Source organism: Amphibalanus amphitrite, unplaced genomic scaffold (assembly GCF_019059575.1).
Source record: "Amphibalanus amphitrite isolate SeventyFive unplaced genomic scaffold, NRLGWU_Aamphi_draft 000303F_arrow, whole genome shotgun sequence".
Taxonomy (NCBI): Eukaryota; Metazoa; Arthropoda; class Thecostraca; order Balanomorpha; family Balanidae; genus Amphibalanus; species Amphibalanus amphitrite.
The window spans coordinates 569,144-589,032 of record NW_024881798.1 but is presented as its reverse complement, the minus strand read 5'-3'; the positions used below and the strand labels follow the sequence as shown (position 1 = coordinate 589,032).

Genomic DNA, 19,889 nt, shown 5'->3' with positions numbered 1-19,889 from the left:
ATGACCGTGCTAATTGTATCCCTACTCGCTCGGTCACCTGTTGCTTTGAATAAGACAAAGGTCGCTCTTGAAAGTCGTGTATGACATGGTTCGGTAATTTGTATTACGTATTTTACCAAAGGCTTTCCACGGGTCACTAAAACATGCGATGCTCAATCCAACGTGAACCTCTGCGTTACCATACGTTACTCACAGTTACCATAAAAGGCACATGTCATGGTAAATATTACAACACCTAAATGGGGAATGTTGCAGTAAGTTCACGTCCCGCGTAAAACATTGACTAGTGCCAAGCCGATGGTTCAAATGTCTCCACACTACAGAATATTGCCCCCATTGAAACATCGTCACAAAATGAAGCGCATTCACGATTTTCGAGCAAAAACCAGTTCAAGCACATAACTAGTCACAGTATCGAAAACTTTATCAAATCGGCATCCCAACAAACCGTGACAAGGTATCCATCTCAACAGTTGTCGCCGGCGCCATGGGAAAAAGCAACATGTTTGCATTGAACACACATTACACAGTCAACATGAAACCCACGGTTCAGCTACGTGTCACGCTAACGCAACGCTGACACTAGGGCTAAGCGTGTCACACAGCAAATGACTGGGAGTAAAAACGTTGGCCTCATATTATCACAGTTCCCCCGAGGGTATCCAGGGAATCAATGGGGTTGATGGGGACACAAGACTTGAGCCGATCGCAAATCCACCAGCATTTTCAAAACATATGGTGATGGTAAGTGATGAGTACATTACCGCAGCCTATCTTAATGCCTGATGAGTCGCTGACACAATATCTACCCGTTATCACTAAATATTACCGAAACCCATAATAAGGTTACCCACCGGGCTTACACTTGACTATTTTCCCTGTCCCATAAAATTATTCATCACAATTAAGAACATGGGTGCGGGCACATCAGGGCACAGACTGCACGACATACGTCAACACCAGTACAACCCTCGTTTATCCTAAACACCCAGGTCATTTGACGTATCACATGCGAATCTCAGCAAACGTTACCCAGAAGCCAAGCGCGGTGCTTGAACTGGTAAGATTGACTATCAATGTGAAAGAGTTCGAATTTAAACGGTTCCGATACTTATGGTAAAGTATGTCTGGTGATACAAAGAATGATTAGGGTAATTTTGAGTGGATTTCACATTAGTATTACAATTGATCAAATAGAAAATATCCACAATCGGTTCCTTACACATAAACAACTTGCAGGGAACAATGACAAAACAATGCACCGGCTTCATTTGGATGAGACCACATCGAAGCAGAATGCACTCACTGGCCACATAATAAAGTCTATAGAAGTTTGAGCACCGTCTACGATGAGCTACGCATTATTTCCACCCCTCCTATCACGTAACGTTTTCTCCAGACAATATAAGCACCTCTTGTTTCAAAAACCACATAACACCCTTCAACCCCTAAGACTCTGATCACATCACGCCTTACCATCCTCGCCATGGAAGAACTTACGCACAATGACGTTGATGAACTCATTTCGAACTCGCCGTTTGAAGTCCTCATACCAGGCGAGGAGGCGGCGGCGACGGGCGGCGCGCTGGCGCGCAGTCAGCGCCGCCTCTCGCCGCAGCAGCTCTGGCAGATGACGCCAGTCTCGCAGCCAGAGGAACGGGGCGCCGTGGCGGCGCAGCAGGCCCGGGCCCGGCCTACACCGGCCCACTGGCGGCTCGTCCGCGACCATCACCGGCACGGAGCCGAGCGCCGCCGCCTCGTACTGCCGGTAACACTCCGGGTTGATGCCGGCCGGACTGAGGGTGAGGTCTGACTGCAGCAGGGCGTCCACGTACTCGGAGGCGGACTGGTGCGTCTCAGACTCTGTCCACCTGTGGACGGCAGGGAAGGGAAGACATGTTACACGCTACAGTCACTAAACCGTTCTTTCCACTCATCACGCTTTACGTTGTTTTACGTACAAAAATAACAAATGTATTCCATACATATGTAAAGCCCACGAATCATCGTCCCTACATTTCCAATGTTGCAAAACACATCCCTCAAATAGCCTAACACACGCCAAAACTCTTCTCGCTCACTCACTGTTGCCGCGTCTTGAGCAGGCAGCTGTGGTCGGGCACGGACAGCAGGCTCTTCAGCAGCGTCTCCCGTGACGAGTTGGCGTACACGGTGCCGAAGAAGTTGCAGCGGTGCGGCCGTGGCGACTTGACGTCTATCGTGTAAGGGCCCTGCGGGAAACCTCGGTACCTGCGGCGGGCGGGGAGCGGTTAGGATCGATAGCAGCCGAAGGAACCTCTGCCTCTGCTACATATGCTGCAGTAAGGTGATATGTTTTCAGCCATTGTTGGGTTTCCAGCAATGCGAGTCAAGAGGGGAACACAAATTTTTAGCTGACCCTAACGTAGCTTTTTAACTTCCTAAGCTGTATTTTTACATACAGATCTCAAAATACACGATCAATTAGAAAAAAATGACGAAAAGGGATCCTGCAAGACCGTCTGAGGCTCAGAGACGCAAACACTGGCGACACTCAGCCACTGGCCCCTCTGTGAGTGGCCGTCACCGCACCGTCACCGTCTCCCCATCACCGTGCGCACCATCTTGCCGTGACTCACGTGGCAACACCGAGCGGCCACTGGAAGACGTCCTCGCCATTCACGTCCGGGTCATCGTACACGACGAACAGCGCGTCGACGCGGCCGCCGTGGGCGCGCAGGTACGGCCGGATCCAGGTGTTGTTACAGAACTCACTGCCGTGCAGCACGACGGCCGTGTGCTGCAGAAGCACCAGGCGGGGCAGCAGGTCCAGCCACTGGCGCGCCACCCGAACCTGGTGAAGCGATGGGGGGAGGGGGGGAGCCGAGTGAGACCGGTTGAGCCAGGTATAGTGCAGGGGACGGTAAATCAGTACGAATGGGTTACGATGACGAGCAGGCAAGAAAATAACAAGCATGAATATGTTACGATATGCAGAGGTCAGGTGAAACTTATGAAATTACGATGTCGTAATATATAACCATGCATATTGTATATTGTACATGAATAATAAATGTTACAACTAATAGGCAACGACACGTATCACTCGCGTAATATCTTGTAGCACATCCAATTAAGCAACACGATTCCCTATAATTCTGGCCATCGTGAGGCACATAACCCAGTGTTTGTGACTTTGGCGATTTCGGCGCTGACCTTTTCATCGGTGCGTCCGTTGAGTATGAGCACCAGGTACCGGACATCGGCCGGCACTGTGTTGGGCACCACGCCGGGACCATGCCGGAATGTGAAGGTGTACTTGTAGAAACGGCGCGAGCCCACGCTCCACGGCTCGCCAGGTTTCTCCTGACGACGGCACAACGTTTATTATGATATCATTATCAACCAACATGCTCTGACTGCCACTTTGCCTTGCAGCTGCCTCCAACACTCTAACCAACAGAAAAAGCCAGTAGTTTCTTTGATTGATCTAAGCAAAACAATTTATCTGCACTTTTTAATTATAAAATTCTATGCACAAAATAAATGGTCAATGATCCTTAACCCTCGCCAGGCGAGGGCCTTTTCAATAACACGGACGGCGAGGGCGGGGGGATTGGTAGGCCCCCCCCCCCCCCCCAGCGATTGACTCCTATGGTACTTAGAAACGCCAAAATTACAGGGTAGTTGGGCCCATAGAAGGTCTCGCCCTCGTGAAAATTTTGTGACTTTAAGTCAATATTTAGGAAGGTTTTGGGGGTTATAAGTGCAAAAATGTCGCTAAAATATGTCAAAAGTTTTTCGCTTTTAAGTTTTAACTTTTCATCTAGTAAAGATAGAGCAAAAATAAAAGCACCAGTGAACTCAGTACGCTCGTGCGCATTGAATGACATACTCTGTTACCAATTTCAATAAACTCTAAATTTTCTTAAAAATTAAGTAAAATAAATTAATGAAGTTTAAGTCAATCAAAATGCATCATATTTCATATCATTCAAATCGCCTGAGCACAAGGAACACAATGACACAATTTTAGAAGCTCTTGTCTCATTGTGTGCCAAGTTATTAGCAAAAACGTAGTTTGACCTTAGTTGACCTTAGTTGACCCGACCTAAGCGTTCTTGCAGCTTGCAAACACCAACTAGATGTAAATCAAGGTAGTACAATACAAAAACGTTACAATAGAGCACAAAAATCTCATCTTGACACATTCGGGCAAATTTCCTTAACACTCGCCGGCACAGGCCATTTTGCGCCCTTCGACGGCACCAGGGGGGTTGGTTCGACCCCCCCCCCTCGCGTTTGGCCCCTGATCAAGTTAGAGCTTCGCGGAAAAATGAGCGTGTTGCCCGTCACGAGAGGAAGCCGATGATACCCAATCTTAAGGTCCTAGGTCATCGGTTGACCTTCCAGGTCAGGTCAATGACCCAAAAATCGGGAAAATCGGGACCTGTTAGAAAGTCGTAATATAAGGCTGCTATGGGCGTTTTCGGTGTGCTGGTCACGAATATCGTGCTAGTTTTGATCACAGATGATGTCTTTAAGCATTTAGACCAGGTCGGGTCAGGTCAGGTCAGGTCAACCGGTAGGGGTCGTGACAGATATTCGTAGTACGTGTCAACCGCCTCTGACAGCTTTGTAACATGTTACGAATGCACCAAAACTACTTCGTAAATGTTCAAATGGTTGCTAAATTCAAATTCAGCTCCAAAAACTAGCCTACAAACATGTAAAACTCGAAAAAGTGAACCGAGGTCACCAAAGGTCAATGATGACCTCACCTGACAACATCCACCCTAATGCATGGGAACAACATCAAATCACATGTTTGAACATTTGAAACCACGAAAAACTTGCAAACGAGCGGCTAATGCGAGCCGACATGCGCCGAATCGCGATTCCGGCCAAACATGGTCTCGGAAAGTAGGTCACAGGTCAAAGGTCATTCGGGTCAGGGTCATGAAATTTTCAGGGTAGGTGTAAAATTGATCAATGCGAGGGTATTGAAAGTTCCGTCGCGATCGGCCGCTTTTTACGCGAGTTATTCGCGAAAACATTGGGGGGGGGGGGTGCATCAACCCTGCGCCGGCGAGGGTTAATTTGTGATGACCTCTAGATGACCTCAGGTCAACCGAATTTGAAAAAACTGGGGTGCAAAATATGATGGACTCGGTGAGCTAAGCATATCCTAAAAGTTTGAATCAAATCAATGAAAGACTCTAGGTTTCGTGAACAAAATTGCAATTTTAGTGTCATTTTGGCAATGTACTGGTCTTTGTGACCATGTGACCTGATCTCAGGTCACTGGAATGTTAAACTCCCAGGTCAAGTAATTAATAGATGTTCCAAGTCCTGTCTCAAATTTGGTAGCGCTACGTGCCATAATACCCACGCTATCAACGAAGAACCCTGGCATTCAGTCGCCGCTTAATTAGTCCAATTTTACCCTGACCTTGTACCGGTTTGGTGTCCTGGCGACCTGCGCTGAAAAGGCTGGGACCTGAAACCTGAATTTTCAGGATAGGTGCGAAAAGGTTGCCCCAGATGGTATGGTATACCAAATTTGGTGGCGCTGCGCGCCGCCGTTTGCAGTGCCCTCCCTCACTGGGCGAGGGTTAAGATGAATTCCAAGTTACCAGATGTATTATTGGAGTAGTAACCTGTTGACTGTTGGTACCATTGTGAGGTCCAACATTGTACCTACGTTACAGGGCCTATTATTGTTTCTGTAAAAACCTTCACGTGGTCAGTGCAAAACCCATTTAACCCAAGTAACTGAAAACTGCTTGACCAATAATTGACTAAATCACCTGCAGTCTGGCATTGAATATGCTATTCCAGAAGTACCACCCAATGGCCGCCTTGCTCCATATCTCAATGTGCTTGATCTCATCTTCTGATGGATTGTAACCAGCTTCTGAGGGTTGAACCACTGATGTTGGTAACACCTCTTCAGCTGTGGAAAAAAATCATGATCTAAAATGGCTTACATTGATACAAGGGCAATTAAGAAATTAACCTTAAAATTAGATATAGTATATACACAGCATAATTGTTAAAATTTGCAAAAAAAGGCAAATGATGATTATTAATCACCTGCTCATTCAAATAGGTAATAATTTGTCATCTGATATTCAGGGAGATGCTTATTTCACTGTTCGTTATTTAGCTTTAGAATATGCACCTAAACCTATATGCACCAGTTACATATTGGTTTCTAGACATAACTAGATTTACTAAAAATAGGCACTCACATTTTATTACTTACCTTTTTGTTTTCTCGGATCTGGGGTGCAGCTTGAAGGTGAAGACTGTCCACAATTATCCTTTTTTGCTTCAGACACTAAATATTTGCTAGCCATTAACATTGTAAGCAGAAGATATAAAACAAAAAATATGACAGACAGTACTGATAGTGATATTCTTACCTTCATCTCAAAGTTATTCTATTTTCATTCAGGACAACTAAAAATCTGAAAATGTTGCATTGTTAACTTAAAGGGAAATATCTTTACAAATAGAATCAGCTTCATCATAGACGAAAGAAATTATCTTGATAACAATATTCAAATCAAAATGAAGCATGATAAGGCATCAGCTAATTGCTTATTTTTATTTTATATTGTCCACGTATATGCCTTTTAAAGTTCAAAGGAAAACAGATTTGACTTTGTTTGCTTTTATTTAAGAACAATATTTCTTACTTGCATTGCAAGTAATAAATATTGATTATATTGATGAAATATTGATTGCAATAGCTCAGAGAAGAAATTATGGGTGACATCCAACCAAAAATCTCATAACTGACAAGAAACTAACTATTCAATGTGAATAAACCAAAACAGGCCAAGTGCTAAATTCTTAAATCTTCTGAGAGGATTGAACAAGTGACAGCCTTTGGGCTTGGATCTCTCAATGTCTCTAAGTTAAATAAGATATTAATGACAGTTCATGTTGATGTTGATGTTGATGTGGGCGGGCGCTCTATGGCCTTATTGCTGGTGCGCCCTAATAAAACACCAAATCATCATCATCAAATACAGCACCTTCATAGTTTCAAGCTTGTATGATATAACTGGACATTTTAGTTAAAGACACATTTTTCAGTTACTATCCCACAAGTCCCATTAAAATACACGAAATTGAAATTGAAATTGTAATTTTATTATACCATCAGGCATCAACAATGCTGATCCCATTTGATTCGATTTTGATTCGTCTTTTGTGAATATGATAATACAATAATACATCAACTGATATCATTAGCTGTTCATCAAGAAAATAGCATCGATTCAGAGGCAAAATATCGGTATTCGTAAAACAAAATCGACATAATACTCACGTTTTCAATTTGAATGATTTGGATACTCTCGATACTCTACAAATTTGTTTGTCATAGTTCGTGGCAGTCGCGCTATATATGTAGATGGATCAAGACTTTTGATTATTGTATGAAATCACGACGTCTGTCAATTCAGCAGCAACGAATATCAGCCTCACAACAGCATATTTCGGGGTGTTTCATTTTGGCTCAAAATTGCTATATAGGGCCTTCTCGATGCGCTGATTCCGAAAATGTATCTCTTTGGTGTGATATTTTGCACCGTTAACGAGTTAACGGCCAATCAACATTTTAACGGGAAATGGCGGGTCTTTCGATTTGGCTGAAAATCGGTATACAGGGCCTCCTCGATGCGATGATTCCGAAAATGTACCACTTTGGGGTGGTATTTTGCACCTTTAACGAGTTAACGCCTAACGGCCAATTAACATTTTGACGGGAAACGGCGGGGTCTTTCGATTTGGCTGAAAATCGGTAAACAAGGCCTCCTCGATGCGCTGATTCCGAAAATGTACCTCTTTGGGGTGGTATTTTGCACCTTTAACGAGTTAACGCCTAACGGCCAATTAACATTTCAACGGGAAACGGCGGGGTCTTTCGATTTGGCTGAAAATCGGTTAACAAGGCCTCCTCGATGCGCTGATTCCGAAAATGTACCTCTTTGGGGTGATATTTTGCACCGTTAACAAGTTCACGCCCAATTAACATTTTAACGGAAAACGGCGGGGTCTTTCGATTTGGCTGAAAATCGGTATTCAGGGCCTCCTCGATGCGCTGATTCCAAAAATGTACCACTTTGGGGTGGTATTTTGCACCTTTAACGAGTTAACGCCTAACGGCCAATTAAAGGGACCCTCCCACCTTCAAAAAAGTTAATGAATTGGCATGAAAGTGATGTCGCTCGGTTCAGAAAGAGCAAAAACGAATATCTACCAAATTTCATCGAAAAATATTCACCGGTTTTCAAGATATTAGACTTTTACTTTTGTTTACTTTTTTGGATCTCCGCTGTTCCTAGCGACTTTATTTGAAAGTGCGGCATTTGTTGCGCGCAAAGCAGCATATACCACCGCGTGCTACAAAATGTTTTAGTCAAACATTTAAAAATCGTTAGATATCTGCGATGACGTCACACATTCAGAGGGGTATTCCTATGCATTAGCCCCTCTGAATCAAAATGCTGCAATTTTGAAATTCAATATTTCCGATTTAAGGCATTTCTCGATGTTGTGAGTGCCGAAACCGGTAATTGTGAGCCAGGGACCCCATTTTGGCTATCTCAACTCAAATCTAATGTTAAGGTGGGAGGGTCCCTTTAACATTTTAACGGGAAACGGCGGGGTCTTTCGATTTGGCTGAAAATCGGTAAACAAGGCCTCCTCGATGCGCTGATTTTGAAAATGTACCTCTTTGGGGTGGTATTTTGAACCTTTAACGAGTTAACGCCTAACGGCCAATTAACATTTTAACGGGAAACGGCGGGGTCTTTCGATTTGGCTGAAAATCGGTTAACAAGGCCTCCTCGATGCGCTGATTCCGAAAATGTACCTCTTTGGGGTGGTATTTTGCACCGTTAACGAGTTAACGGCCAATTAACATTTTAACGTAAAACGGCGGGGTCTTTCGATTTGGCTGAAAAACGGTATTCAGGGCCTCCTCGATGCGCTGATTCCGAAAATGTAACTCTTTGGGGTGGTATTTTGCACCGTTAACGAGTTAACGGCCAATTAACATTTTAACGGGAAACGGCGGGGTCTTTCGATTTGGCTGAAAAACGGTATACAGGGCCTCCTCGTCCCTCGATGCGCTGATTCCGAAAATGTAGGTACCTCTTTGGGGTGGAATTTTGCACCGTTAACGAGTTAACGGACAATTAACATATAACGGGAAACGGCGGGGTCTTTCGATTTGGCTGAAAATCGGTCTACAGGGCCTCCTCGATGCGCTGATTCCGAAAATGTACTTCTTTGGGGTGGTATTTTGCACCGTTGACGAGTTAAGGGCCAATTAACATTTTAACGGGAAACGGCGGGGTCTTTCGATTTGGCTGAAAATCGGTTTACAGGGCCTGCTCGATGCGTTGATTCCGAAAATATGCCTCTTTGGGGTGGTGTTTTGCACCGTTAACGAGTTAACGGCCAATTAACATTTTAACGGGAAACGGCGGGTCTTTCATTTTGGCTGAAAATCGGTGTACAGAGCCTCCTTGATGCGCTGATTCCGAAAATGTACCTCATTGGGGTGGTGTTTTGCACCATTAACGAGCTAACGGCCAATTAACAATTTAACGGGAAACGGCGGGGTCTTTCGATTTGGCTGAAAATCGGTATACAGTGCCTCCTTAGTCCTTGATGCGCTGATTCCGAAAATGTACCTCTTTGGGGTGGTATTTTGCACCGTTAACGAGTTAACGGCTAATTACCATTTTAACGGGAAACGGCGGGTTCTTTCGATTTAGCTCAAAATCGGTGTACAGGGCCTGCTCGATGCGCTAATTCCGAAAATGCACCTCTTTGGGGTTGTATTTTGCACCGTTAACGAGTTAACAACTAATAAACATTTTAACGGAAAACGGCGGAGTCTTTTGATTTAGCTGAAAATCGGTGTACAGGGCCTGCTCGATGCGCTGATTGACCCCGCTCGACCCCGCTCGATGCGGGGTCTTTCGATTTGACTGAAAATCGGAAAATCGAAAATCCCGTTAAAATGTTTATTGGTCGTTAACTCGTTAACAGTGCAAAACGCCACCCCAAAGAGGTACATTTTCGGAATCAGCGCATTGAGGAGGCCCTGTATACCGGTTTTCAACCAAACCGAAAGACCTCGCCGTTTCCTGCTAAAATGTTAATTGGTCCGGGTCGTTAACTCGTTAACGGTGCAAAATACCACCCCAAAGAGGTACATTTTCGGAATCAGCGCATCAAGCAGGCCCTGTACACCGATTTTAAGCCAAATCGAAAGACCCCAAAAATTTGCTGCTGAAATCGATATATGCTGCTGAAATGTTAACGGATCGCTAACTCGTTAACGGAGCAAAATACCACCCCAAAACGATACCTTTTCGGAATCAGCGCATGGTGGAAGCCCTGTATACCAATTTTCAGCCAAATCGAAAGACCCCGCCGTATCCCGCTAAAATGTTAATTGGTCGTTAACTCGTTAACGGTGCAAAATACCACCCCAAAGAGGTACATTTTCGGAATCAGCGCATCAAGCAGGCCCTGTACACCGATTTTCAGCCAAATCGAAAGACCCAAAAAATTTGCTGCTGAAATCGATATATGCTGCTGAAATTTTAACGGATCGTTAACCCGTTAACGATGCAAAATACCACCCCATAGCGGTACCTTTTCGGGATCAGCGCATTGGTGAAGCCCTGTATACCGATTTTCAGCCAAATCGAAAGACCCCGCCGTTTCCCGTTAAAATGTTAATTGGTCGTTAACTCGTTAACGGTGCAAAATACCACCCCAAAGAAGTACATTTTCGGAATCAGTGCATCAAGGAGGCCCTGTATACTGATTTTCAGCCAAATCGAAAGACCCCGCCGTTTCCCGTTAAGATGTTAATTGGCCGTTAACTCGTTAGCGGTGCAAAATACCACCTTAAAGAGGTACATTTTCGGAATCAGCGCATCGAGGAGGCCCGCATCCTTGCCCGCATCGAGGTTTCCCATGGATTTCCGTAAAGCAGCATTCGCCTCAAGGCTATAGAACTCCCTCAGCATTCGCCATTCTGAGTTATCTGTAAGAATCTTGATTCTGAGTAATCTGCGTGGGGAATTTTGCTTCATACTTTGATCCAGCTTTGATCCAAGGCCCTTTGATCGTCTCAGTTGCAGTCTTCGGCTCAGTCCGCGTGCTGGAAAGGACGGGAGCTTAGAACATCTGGGACTTGGGAGCGGCCTCCTCAGTCCTCAAAGCCTTCAGCGCATACTTCAGCGGACCTGCAGGCTATACGAATACGGGCCGGGGACATTTATACAGGTGGAGTGGCCAATACTTCGGAACGACGAATGATGGTTCGGGGTTCGGACCAAGGCAGTATATTCGGACCGTTCGGACTGCCTTCAGCCTTGGTTCGGACACTTCGTGACCGGGGTGACTTTCGGCTGGGGGTTTGCTTTGAGTGAGTGGTCGGAATAATGTCTTGATTGTCTTGCCTTATAGCTTCCGACGTTCGCCATCATGAGTCGATGGGCTGTGGCTTTTCTCATAGTGCTCATGAATTCATTGCAATCGCTACTGTTGTGCCTATAATTAGCTCATCTCATGATTTATGCGCTGCATATTGCATGGATACCTAAATGTCAAAGATTTGTAAAGATTTGTCAAAGTTTTTTTACCAGGCAACATCGTTTAAGTAGGTATTTATTTATGTTTGTGTTTGCACTTCCCTTCATTATTTGCAGAGGCATGTTGAATCAGGCGTTTAGACTCCTTTGCAATCAATCGCAATCCACACTGACACAGCTCATGTGTCAGTTGCAATTTGCACAATACAGAGTTCCACCATGACATGGCCGCACATTCTTCTCAGCTACAGGACTGAGAAGTAGCCTTGAGTTTGGTATATGCATTGCAAACTTAACACCCCCACGATGCACGCGTATTTTTCATTAATTTTTTTTTTCTGGCTTCGCACCTAAGCGTCCAGGAGCCAAGACCGTTGGCCTAGGCGCTTGAGAAAGGACATTAAAGCTCCTTGCGTTGATCTGACGAGCCTCGTGACGCCAGGAGGCTCTCGTTTGACCTCGACCTTGTTTGTGACCCTGCGCCAGCGCCGCAGCAGGAGCGCGATGGTGGCGGCTCATCATCCGGGTCTGTAAGGTGCACGGAGCTGTCGACGCCAGGCGGACCTGCTCGCGACAGCACGACCCGCAGCAGGTACCTGCGGCCGCGGGACAGGGGCGTCTAAGGTCTGGAAGGGTTGAAGGGAAGTCTTCCACTACTATCACACGGTAAATAGGATTACAAGTCACAGTGATGCGATGAGTTAGCCGTTCGTCATCGTTCTCACCCGATGGCTTCATTCACCATGAAGTTGTACTTGGCCGAGACCTCGATCCAGGTGAGGAAATCGGCCTGTTTGACCACGTCCTCCACCTCCCACTGGGTGACGTCACGGCCTCCAGTGACGTCACACTGGAAGCAACAGCCGTGAATGTTATATGATGAAGACTGTCGTTAGCATGATAATCACATGAACAATGCGCAATAGGTACTCATGAGCAAGCATCAGCATATGAGCACCCACCACAGGTTGAAAGGGACACGCTTCAGTCACCTTGTTAGCGAGCAAGAGGCTCGGGAAACGTTGCTCGTCCGGCAGGCTGCACAGACGGTCGATGTGACGCTTCCAGCGGAGAGCGCCGCGCAGCGAGCGTCGCTGCCCCAGGTCAAACACCACCACACAGCCGTGAGCATCCTTGTAAAACGCATCCGCCAGCCCCTGGAACGATCTCTCGGCTAAAGGGAGCCGGGGCCCGGGAGTTTGGGAAAATGGTCAGCCGCATGTAACATGAGTCGCCCAGTCTCGCTGAGTTGCTACTTGCTACCAGAACGGTGTCCCGACAGTTAGTCATGCGACTTGGTAGCTTCGATGCTATTGTGCCCGTTTTTCATGCAGCCGATAATATCACCCTTCATTGCCAGCTACATTTTCGGGACGCCTATTCGCTAGTTTTCGTCTGCTAACGTCTAAAGTACAGGCTCCACGGCACACTTTTTCGGTTTTTCGTTTCGTTTTTTCGCTTTTTCGGCTTCAGTAGACGATCAGCTTCACTTGATAACATTGGTGTAGCTCCACGGCAGCGAAACCGAAAAAACGAAATCAGCAACTCGAAAAAGCGACGCGAAAAATCGAAAAAACGACTCTAAAAAGCGAAAAAGCGACTCTAAAAAACGAAAAAGCGAAAAAACGAAGCGACTCGTCCAACCCAATAGTTTGGATCGACAATCAGCTTTTCCAAGTAATTTTGAGGTTTTCGGCTTCAGCACGTGACGATGTGGTAATACTGATGCATGTTTCCGACGATTCACATTTCGGTACTCCTAATGGAAAGGAAGGAATGTAATCGCTCAATAGTATTTCAGTGTAGGTATACACATATTATCCACGTAAGGATTGAATAGCGGTTAATTATGCGAGATATATGCACGTATTTATTTCATCTTTTGTAAAACCTGTTCATCATGCTTCTAGCCGCACCCTGCTGAGGGAGCGGTGTTTGAACACCACCTGCAGTTTATCGCTAATATCTCAAAAAGGTGACGTTTCGCGCCACTGTTTTTGGCACACCTTATCAAGCACCTTTTTTACACATGTTATGAAAATTTCAGGACTAAGGTCTCTCAAGGTCAGGTCACCAGGTTAGGTAACCTGGTGAGGTGGTCAGAGTGACCAACTCAGAAAATGTTCCAATGCTTATCATTGCTACACCAGGTAACGGATGGCTTTGGAGCTTTCAGCAATTCAAGAGAGTAGCAGTATGCACAAAATGTATATCACATAATTTCGATATCGGTAACCCAAGGCCACGTCAATTTTGCGACCCCCCCCCCCCATTGCCTAGAAACTGAAAACTGAAAGGCGTTTTTAACGAGCGTCATTCTAAACACTCTCAGGTTACAAGTACACAGAAGCGTATAGGAACCATGGGTGCAGTGGATACGCTGCACCCACAATAATAATCGAATAGGTGACGACAGTGCATTCTGCACCCATAATAATCTGAAGCAAAAACCCCTTTTCGCATCAACGCTACTTCACATGCAGTATGAGTTCAGGATATTTTCCCTTTTACCCATCTTTCGAGTCATTTGCTTCTTTGTCTTCATAACATTGAAAAAAACGGAACGCATGTGATAGAACACATACACATGACCCACTCTAGAAAGTTTTAGCTCGGTATCTTGAAAACAGGCCCGAATAGGCCCCTTGTACTGGGTGAATTATTGACATCAAAACTTCAAAATGCAATGCTCCGATACCCTTTCGACGTCGTACAGTACACCCCTCGAAGATCGAAATGAGCCCCCCGCATGAAACCGTTTTCTAATATCGGTGGCGATATACATTCCAAAATAGAAAGAGAGAACAAGATACCCGGTGCCGCTCCCTAACCCCGCCCCCCCCCCCCCCTGCTCCACGGGCGATGGTTGGATTTCTGCACCCAGAATGTTCCAGCTGTTCCCGCCTATGCAAGTAGGTACACATGACACAATGAACCGGAATATGGCACCCGTGACCCCTTGTTATGCCATGAGGTCATATCAGGTCGCGAAAGGTATGTACAATTTTCGGTAATAAATTTCGATAAAGGCATGCTACTATATAGAGCGATGAAAACACATTCGATGTGTTCCACTGGACGATACACTGAGAAAACAGTTTCTCCATTTTCGGTCCCAGAGACCAGTTTTCGGGCTAATGTCCCCTATTCAAAACAGACCACACATTTTGAGAATACTTTCTGAGCAACGCCATTGATTGCAGAAACAGATCTCAGGCAGTACCTATTATCGGTGTCAAGCTTTTAAAATCAGTCTCACTATGAAACCAGTTTTCAGCCCGATCCCCAATTTCAGTCTCACTTGAATCACAGTATTCTGGCTCAAAGTACATGAGCCCTAAAAGGAAGCCTTACTGAAACCGTTTTTTAAATCAGACACATTTGAGGCTTGTTTCAGCACTCAATTGAGTCTTTATTCAAAAATGTTCTTAAAGTGTTTTCTGAGTGTACAAATCGACTGATATGCATCACGATCTTTCCGGCCAGGTCATGACCTAGACCATTCCAGTTAGCTTAAAGTTCATTCGATGCGTCTCGACCGGAGAAACACGTTTCTGGTGAAGGAAAGCTCGTGCAAGTTTAGAGTCAAAAGTTATTGCGGAAAAACTGTTTTTGCAGAATCGTATTTTTTGAACGTTTATGCCCCTGCAGGATAAACGGTGGACCTTATGTCAAATCTGAGGACATGCTAGCGAAAGAACGTTAAAAGAACGTTTGATTGCGCCCCTCCGCGGCGCTATAGCTCTATCCATTCCTGAGCTATGGACCGATTTGTCGAAAATTGTCGAAGTTTGACCTATAGATATTGGCGACGTTTTACCTTCGATGACCTTTGGTGACCTGCCCTTTGGCCTACACCTGACCTAAAAATGTCCGAAGCAGTTTGTTCCTTATTTTTTAGCTCTTTCAAGTGTCACCTACGGCGTGTCGCTACCTGGTTCAGGAGCCAAGTTAGAAGGGGTGTTCCCCCTACCAGCAGGGCGTGGAAATCCAGGAGTCCCAGCGGGGCGCCGGTTAGTAGCCGAGCTGCTGGAAGTTTAGTCAAGCCAACTTCCTACTACAAAACAGACGAGATCTAGTTTAAGTAATTTCCATCTGTTAAAATAGACAACAAAACAGACCCCTAAAGCCCCAAAGGCAAATCTGCGACCAAAGCGTTGCACTGGTTGCAAACAAAATAAAAAGAGCTGGCGGTTGCACAGCGCGTTACAACTAAACAAAAATCAACGAAACTCGAAAAACTCAAGCCACGAAGCGATAAATCGAAAAAGCGAAAAAGCGACGCGAAAAAGCGATAAATCGAACCGAAAAAGCGAAAAACCGAAAAATCAAAAACCGAAAAAGTTTCCCGTGTAGCTTGACCTTAATTCGTTAGTTTAAAACGTTAGCAGTTAGTTTTAATTGACGATGTGCACTATCACACTTGCACCTTTGAACGAATCTCTCCTCACCCCACCTAACCATTTTCGCTCACCGCTAAGCTCTGTGATCTGGACGTTGAAGACGCCTTCCTCCAGCTGCACCCCGGTCTTGGTCGATGTTCGCACTCCGACCGTGGCCTCGCGGTCCGGCTGGTATTTGTCAGCAACGTACCGGGTCACGATAGCAGACTTTCCCACGCCCGCGTCCCCCAGCACGAGCAGTTTGTACGGGGCGCTGCTCAGTCCTCTCGGACGGGGATATTCACCTGCAGAACCACAGTGCGGCCGGCACGTTACTGGTGCAATGCAGCATCCTCCCTCCCTTTGAAGAACAATGGATGCAATTAGTGGTTACCGTTACTGGTTGGTACTGTTTCTTAGGATGGCTGAATGGGAATCTGGTGCAAAAATGTCTGATTCTTCGAAACACGGAAATATGTTAAATTCCCCGATGATCTGCGTTTGAGCGGTTGCTTAGCTCATCACGCTCCTCCCATTTCTCCGACACCGTTTTTATAGCTTTCCGAGTCACGATCAGGCCCTATTCTTACCTGAACCATTCCAGGGTGCCGTGGTCTCCTTGGGCGTGGTGGGCGTGGCGGGCTCCAGCGACCCGGAGAGCTCCTCTCTCCAGCCGGCGCTGAGGTGGCGCTCCTGGGGACTAGCCGTAGCACGTTCGCCGGCACCATCGCGGGCCACGGACGGCAAAAACACCAGTCGCAGCCGTGTCCGCTCTCCCATCCTGGAGCAAGCGACTTCTGGAAGACACCGTCTGGCTTTCTCCGGTGCTGATTGACCCGCTTGAGCTGTGCTCCGACGCCGGTCCCTGACCCGTGCGCTGTCCGCTGGTGCGGAGCTGATCTGTTGTGACAGCCCGGCGCGTCGGTCGGCCACCTATGGCTTCTTCGGTGACCGGCGCCTGGGGTGTGCGGTTCGGTTGCGGTCGCCCGCTGCCTCAGCTGCAGGTATGGTTATCAAACATGCCCCTCCCCAACTCCAGGCTGCTCACTATTGTGCGCGGATGATTTGCAGCCGGCTATACAGCAACAAACAGTTTATTCACTTCTTGTGTGTGTGTGTCTGTGCGCATGTCAACCCAGGGGATTAGGGTTGTCAACCCTATAGTTCGGTCGGGTAGGTTCCTTGCTTTTACAATCAAACGATCAGTGTGTTCGATTACTGGACAATGTACGTGGCCTTGTATGGAATAAGAACTCCGGCTGTCTTCGTCCAAGTGGAATTGTTTTTTTTTAGAGGTAAAAATGTTAAAATGGCTAACATGAATGATCCAAAATATAATGTGTAAAAAATATTGTGTAAAATTATGCAGTGTTCAGTAAATATATCGATGAATGCATGTTTTTTTTGCGTTGTAATAGTTATTTGGAAGCGATTGGCAACATCCAGATGGAGACGTCGGGCATTCGAATTGACTTCGTCGCCAAAAGTGGACCTTTTCGTTAATAATGTCTGCAAATTAACGGCAAAAATAAGTAATCCTTGGAATGGCGCTGAATGCTGCGTACTTGGCGCACCACCGGTTCTGAAATTTCTGTTCAAAAGCTGAATCAGTGGTATCTCCTGCCCAATTGCCAGGCAATTGAGAACTTTTATTGACTTTTCAAAGACGTTACCAGGCAACTTGCTCTTCTCAGCGTTCGTTTGTCACATGCTGAACAGTAGGACTCTAAACGTTCTATACCTTCGTCGTGTGTGTACGCGTGGTGGAGGCTGGATGCTGAAGAGTTTTTATTAATTACGCCTGATAAGGACATAACAAAATGGCTGTAAGTATCATAAACTTTTTCTCTGTTCTATGATGTATTTGAAATTAAGATGTTTGGATCTTTAATTTAAGCATTGAACCTGTATGTTAATGTTTGAAGTTTGATGTGGACTCTCCGGCCTGCGTCTGTGGCATATAATTTTCATTGACTTATGATAAGGTGTGCACTCGGCAACCGGAAAACGTTACCCTCTGGATATTTATCTTTCAGAAAATCATTCATGACAACCTTCGTTTGGTATGCCTGGTTTAGAGGTGAATCATCCACGTGACATTATCCCTCACTTCAGCGTGAGGCATCACGGATGTCATCCCTGGACAGTCACAGTAATTTGACTTACTTTTGATTTTCAAGCTTGCAAACACTAAGTTATTTATGACATTACACCACACACGATATGTCATCACATCTCATAGTTTATCTAAAAAATCAAAAGTAAAAGCCATTTAATCACCACTATCAAACATACCTCCCACCCCTAATGCGGAAAACATCCAGCCACCCCAGGTCCGCAGATTCTCCCCAGCATGTAATAATTATCGGGGATAATTTTATGCACGCTACCTACATGTTTTTTGTCTGGTTCTATTGGTAATATTTTCATTTACTTTGTAGCTTATTATGCAATACATTATGATTGAATCATCTGAAAAAGTAAATGCAGCAATGGTCTTTTCATACCTAGTGATATTCTAGATTCAACATTGGTTTGTAGGTAATAAGTGATTGAATGGCAAACAATTGACTGCTTGGTACCTAACATTTGTATAACAGTTCTTAGAGTGCATAACTTTAAAAAAGGTAATTGTTGCATCAACTTTCTCAATCCGACCAATTTCACTAGCACATCAATTCATCTGGTAACTTCCTTGTATGAGTCACCTGCCTCCTGAATGCTCAAGCTTTTTCATAAGCTGTCTGATCCTTAGAATGTTATTTTTCTAAACTAAACTATTCTGTACTTTTCTGATTTATACCTATAGACATTGATTTAAATATTGTTCCATTTCAGGCCCCTATGCCCATCAACCCCAAGCCTTTTTTGAACAACCTTACTGGCAAGTCTGTGTTGGTGAAGCTGAAGTGGGGACAGGAGTACAAGGGATTCTTGGTGTCAGTGGATGGTTACATGAACCTGCAGGTCAGTGTCACTTCAAGCAACACTTTAAATGTAATTAACCAATAGAAAGTTTTTTTTTTAATATTAAGTTATTACAATTCTTATTTTGTAAATCCTTATGGTTCAGTATGCTTTTTTATGTAGCTCTTATCAGCAAAACTTTGGTACCTAACATAAAAGTATTTAATAGCTGTTAAAGATTCATGCCTACTTTTGTAGTGCCCTGTATAATCATTAATCAGGTCATGTACAATATCATGGTGCTAGCACCCTCTTGTATTACTCTTGTATTTTGCTTTCTATGGTCACTTCACTATATCCAGCATGGTACCATGTTATCTTTTCAATAGATTGTAATCACCCCATTTATCTGAGAAACATCAGCATCATGAACATCATATGACATCAGCTTGCAAAATACACCTTTCTGCTAACAGTATTATGCACACTAGGTATGTTTACTGACCATTTTATGTTCTTTTTTTAGCTGGCCAACACCGAGGAGTTCATTGATGGCAACTGCACGGGCAGCCTGGGTGAGGTTCTGATCCGCTGTAACAACGTACTATACGTCAAAGGCGGCGAGGACGACGACGAAGATGGCGAGATGCGAGAGTGATCTCACGGGACCATTATTTGTCCACACATACATTCTCACATTGTGTCATCATACTCTGTCCCACTCTTCATGTGAATACAGTATAACATTGTAATGAAGTCTGATAGATGTAACGTTTCAGATTTTTTTCAACTTGTTGATTGACGGGTCTTGTATAGTTGACATTACGGTTATTAGTTGAGCCGCGATTAAAAGCGAGGTCAGGGGCTGAATCACTATGGCTCTGGACTTGTCTACAAATCTGATCGGCCATTGCGGTTCAACTGCCTTAACGCAACTTTAAGATTGATTATGCGATCGAAGAATGGTTTGGATACTCTCACAGTC

At 45.1% G+C, this 19,889-nt stretch overlaps 3 protein-coding genes across 5 annotated transcripts; 1 reads left to right on the top strand and 2 right to left on the bottom strand.

Moving 5' to 3' along the window:
- Nucleotides 1-81: 81 nt before the first annotated feature.
- On the bottom strand, nucleotides 82-7,374 carry LOC122387919 (ribitol-5-phosphate xylosyltransferase 1-like). 3 transcript variants are annotated; one of them, XR_006257713.1, is made up of 8 exons: nucleotides 7,322-7,351; nucleotides 6,408-6,452; nucleotides 6,248-6,276; nucleotides 5,790-5,935; nucleotides 3,196-3,345; nucleotides 2,619-2,833; nucleotides 2,086-2,250; nucleotides 82-1,871 (listed from the first exon to the last, which is right to left on the bottom strand). XR_006257713.1 is itself a non-coding variant. In XM_043378576.1 (7 exons), the coding sequence occupies exons 2-7, from the start codon at nucleotides 6,411-6,413 to the stop codon at nucleotides 1,466-1,468; spliced, it is 1,248 nt and encodes a 415-aa protein (XP_043234511.1). In that variant the 5' UTR covers nucleotides 6,414-6,452; nucleotides 7,322-7,374; the 3' UTR covers nucleotides 82-1,465. The 3 variants fall into 3 exon arrangements, 2 of the variants coding, with proteins under 2 accessions (XP_043234511.1, XP_043234510.1); XM_043378576.1 differs by having other exon boundaries at nucleotides 6,248-6,452; nucleotides 7,322-7,374; XM_043378575.1 differs by lacking the exon at nucleotides 7,322-7,351 and adding an exon at nucleotides 6,926-6,953 and having other exon boundaries at nucleotides 6,248-6,452.
- Nucleotides 7,375-11,680: 4,306 nt separating this feature from the next.
- LOC122387917 (ras-related protein Rab-7L1-like) lies at nucleotides 11,681-17,097 on the bottom strand. Its single transcript, XM_043378569.1, has 5 exons — nucleotides 16,588-17,097; nucleotides 16,090-16,302; nucleotides 12,608-12,789; nucleotides 12,341-12,465; nucleotides 11,681-12,211 (listed from the first exon to the last, which is right to left on the bottom strand). The coding sequence occupies exons 1-5, from the start codon at nucleotides 16,775-16,777 to the stop codon at nucleotides 12,016-12,018; spliced, it is 906 nt and encodes a 301-aa protein (XP_043234504.1). The 5' UTR covers nucleotides 16,778-17,097; the 3' UTR covers nucleotides 11,681-12,015.
- Nucleotides 17,098-17,538: 441 nt separating this feature from the next.
- LOC122387929 (small nuclear ribonucleoprotein F) lies at nucleotides 17,539-19,656 on the top strand. The gene is made up of 3 exons (XM_043378592.1): nucleotides 17,539-17,823; nucleotides 18,836-18,964; nucleotides 19,431-19,656. Exons 1-3 carry the CDS (start codon nucleotides 17,818-17,820, stop codon nucleotides 19,560-19,562), a joined length of 267 nt encoding a protein of 88 aa, XP_043234527.1. The 5' UTR covers nucleotides 17,539-17,817; the 3' UTR covers nucleotides 19,563-19,656.
- The last annotated feature ends 233 nt before the right edge of the window (nucleotides 19,657-19,889 follow it).

Bases quoted from the DNA above. Each gene is read 5' to 3' on its own strand.
- LOC122387919 (XM_043378576.1), bottom strand. From the start codon at position 6,413: ATGAAGGTAAGAATATCACTATCAGTACTGTCTGTCATATTTTTTGTT. The intron at 2,834-3,195 runs GTCAGCGCCGAA...TCGCTTCACCAG, and splicing joins ACGGACGCACCGATGAAAAG to GTTCGGGTGGCGCGCCAGTG. The intron at 1,872-2,085 runs GTGAGTGAGCGA...TGCCGTCCACAG, and splicing joins CTGCTCAAGACGCGGCAACA to GTGGACAGAGTCTGAGACGC.
- LOC122387917 (XM_043378569.1), bottom strand. From the start codon at position 16,777: ATGGGAGAGCGGACACGGCTGCGACTGGTGTTTTTGCCGTCCGTGGCC. The intron at 16,303-16,587 runs GTAAGAATAGGG...GTGGTTCTGCAG, and splicing joins GGCACCCTGGAATGGTTCAG to GTGAATATCCCCGTCCGAGA. The intron at 12,466-12,607 runs GTGACTGAAGCG...TGTTGCTTCCAG, and splicing joins GCCTCTTGCTCGCTAACAAG to TGTGACGTCACTGGAGGCCG.
- LOC122387929 (XM_043378592.1), top strand. The intron at 18,965-19,430 runs GTCAGTGTCACT...TTCTTTTTTTAG, and splicing joins ATGGTTACATGAACCTGCAG to CTGGCCAACACCGAGGAGTT.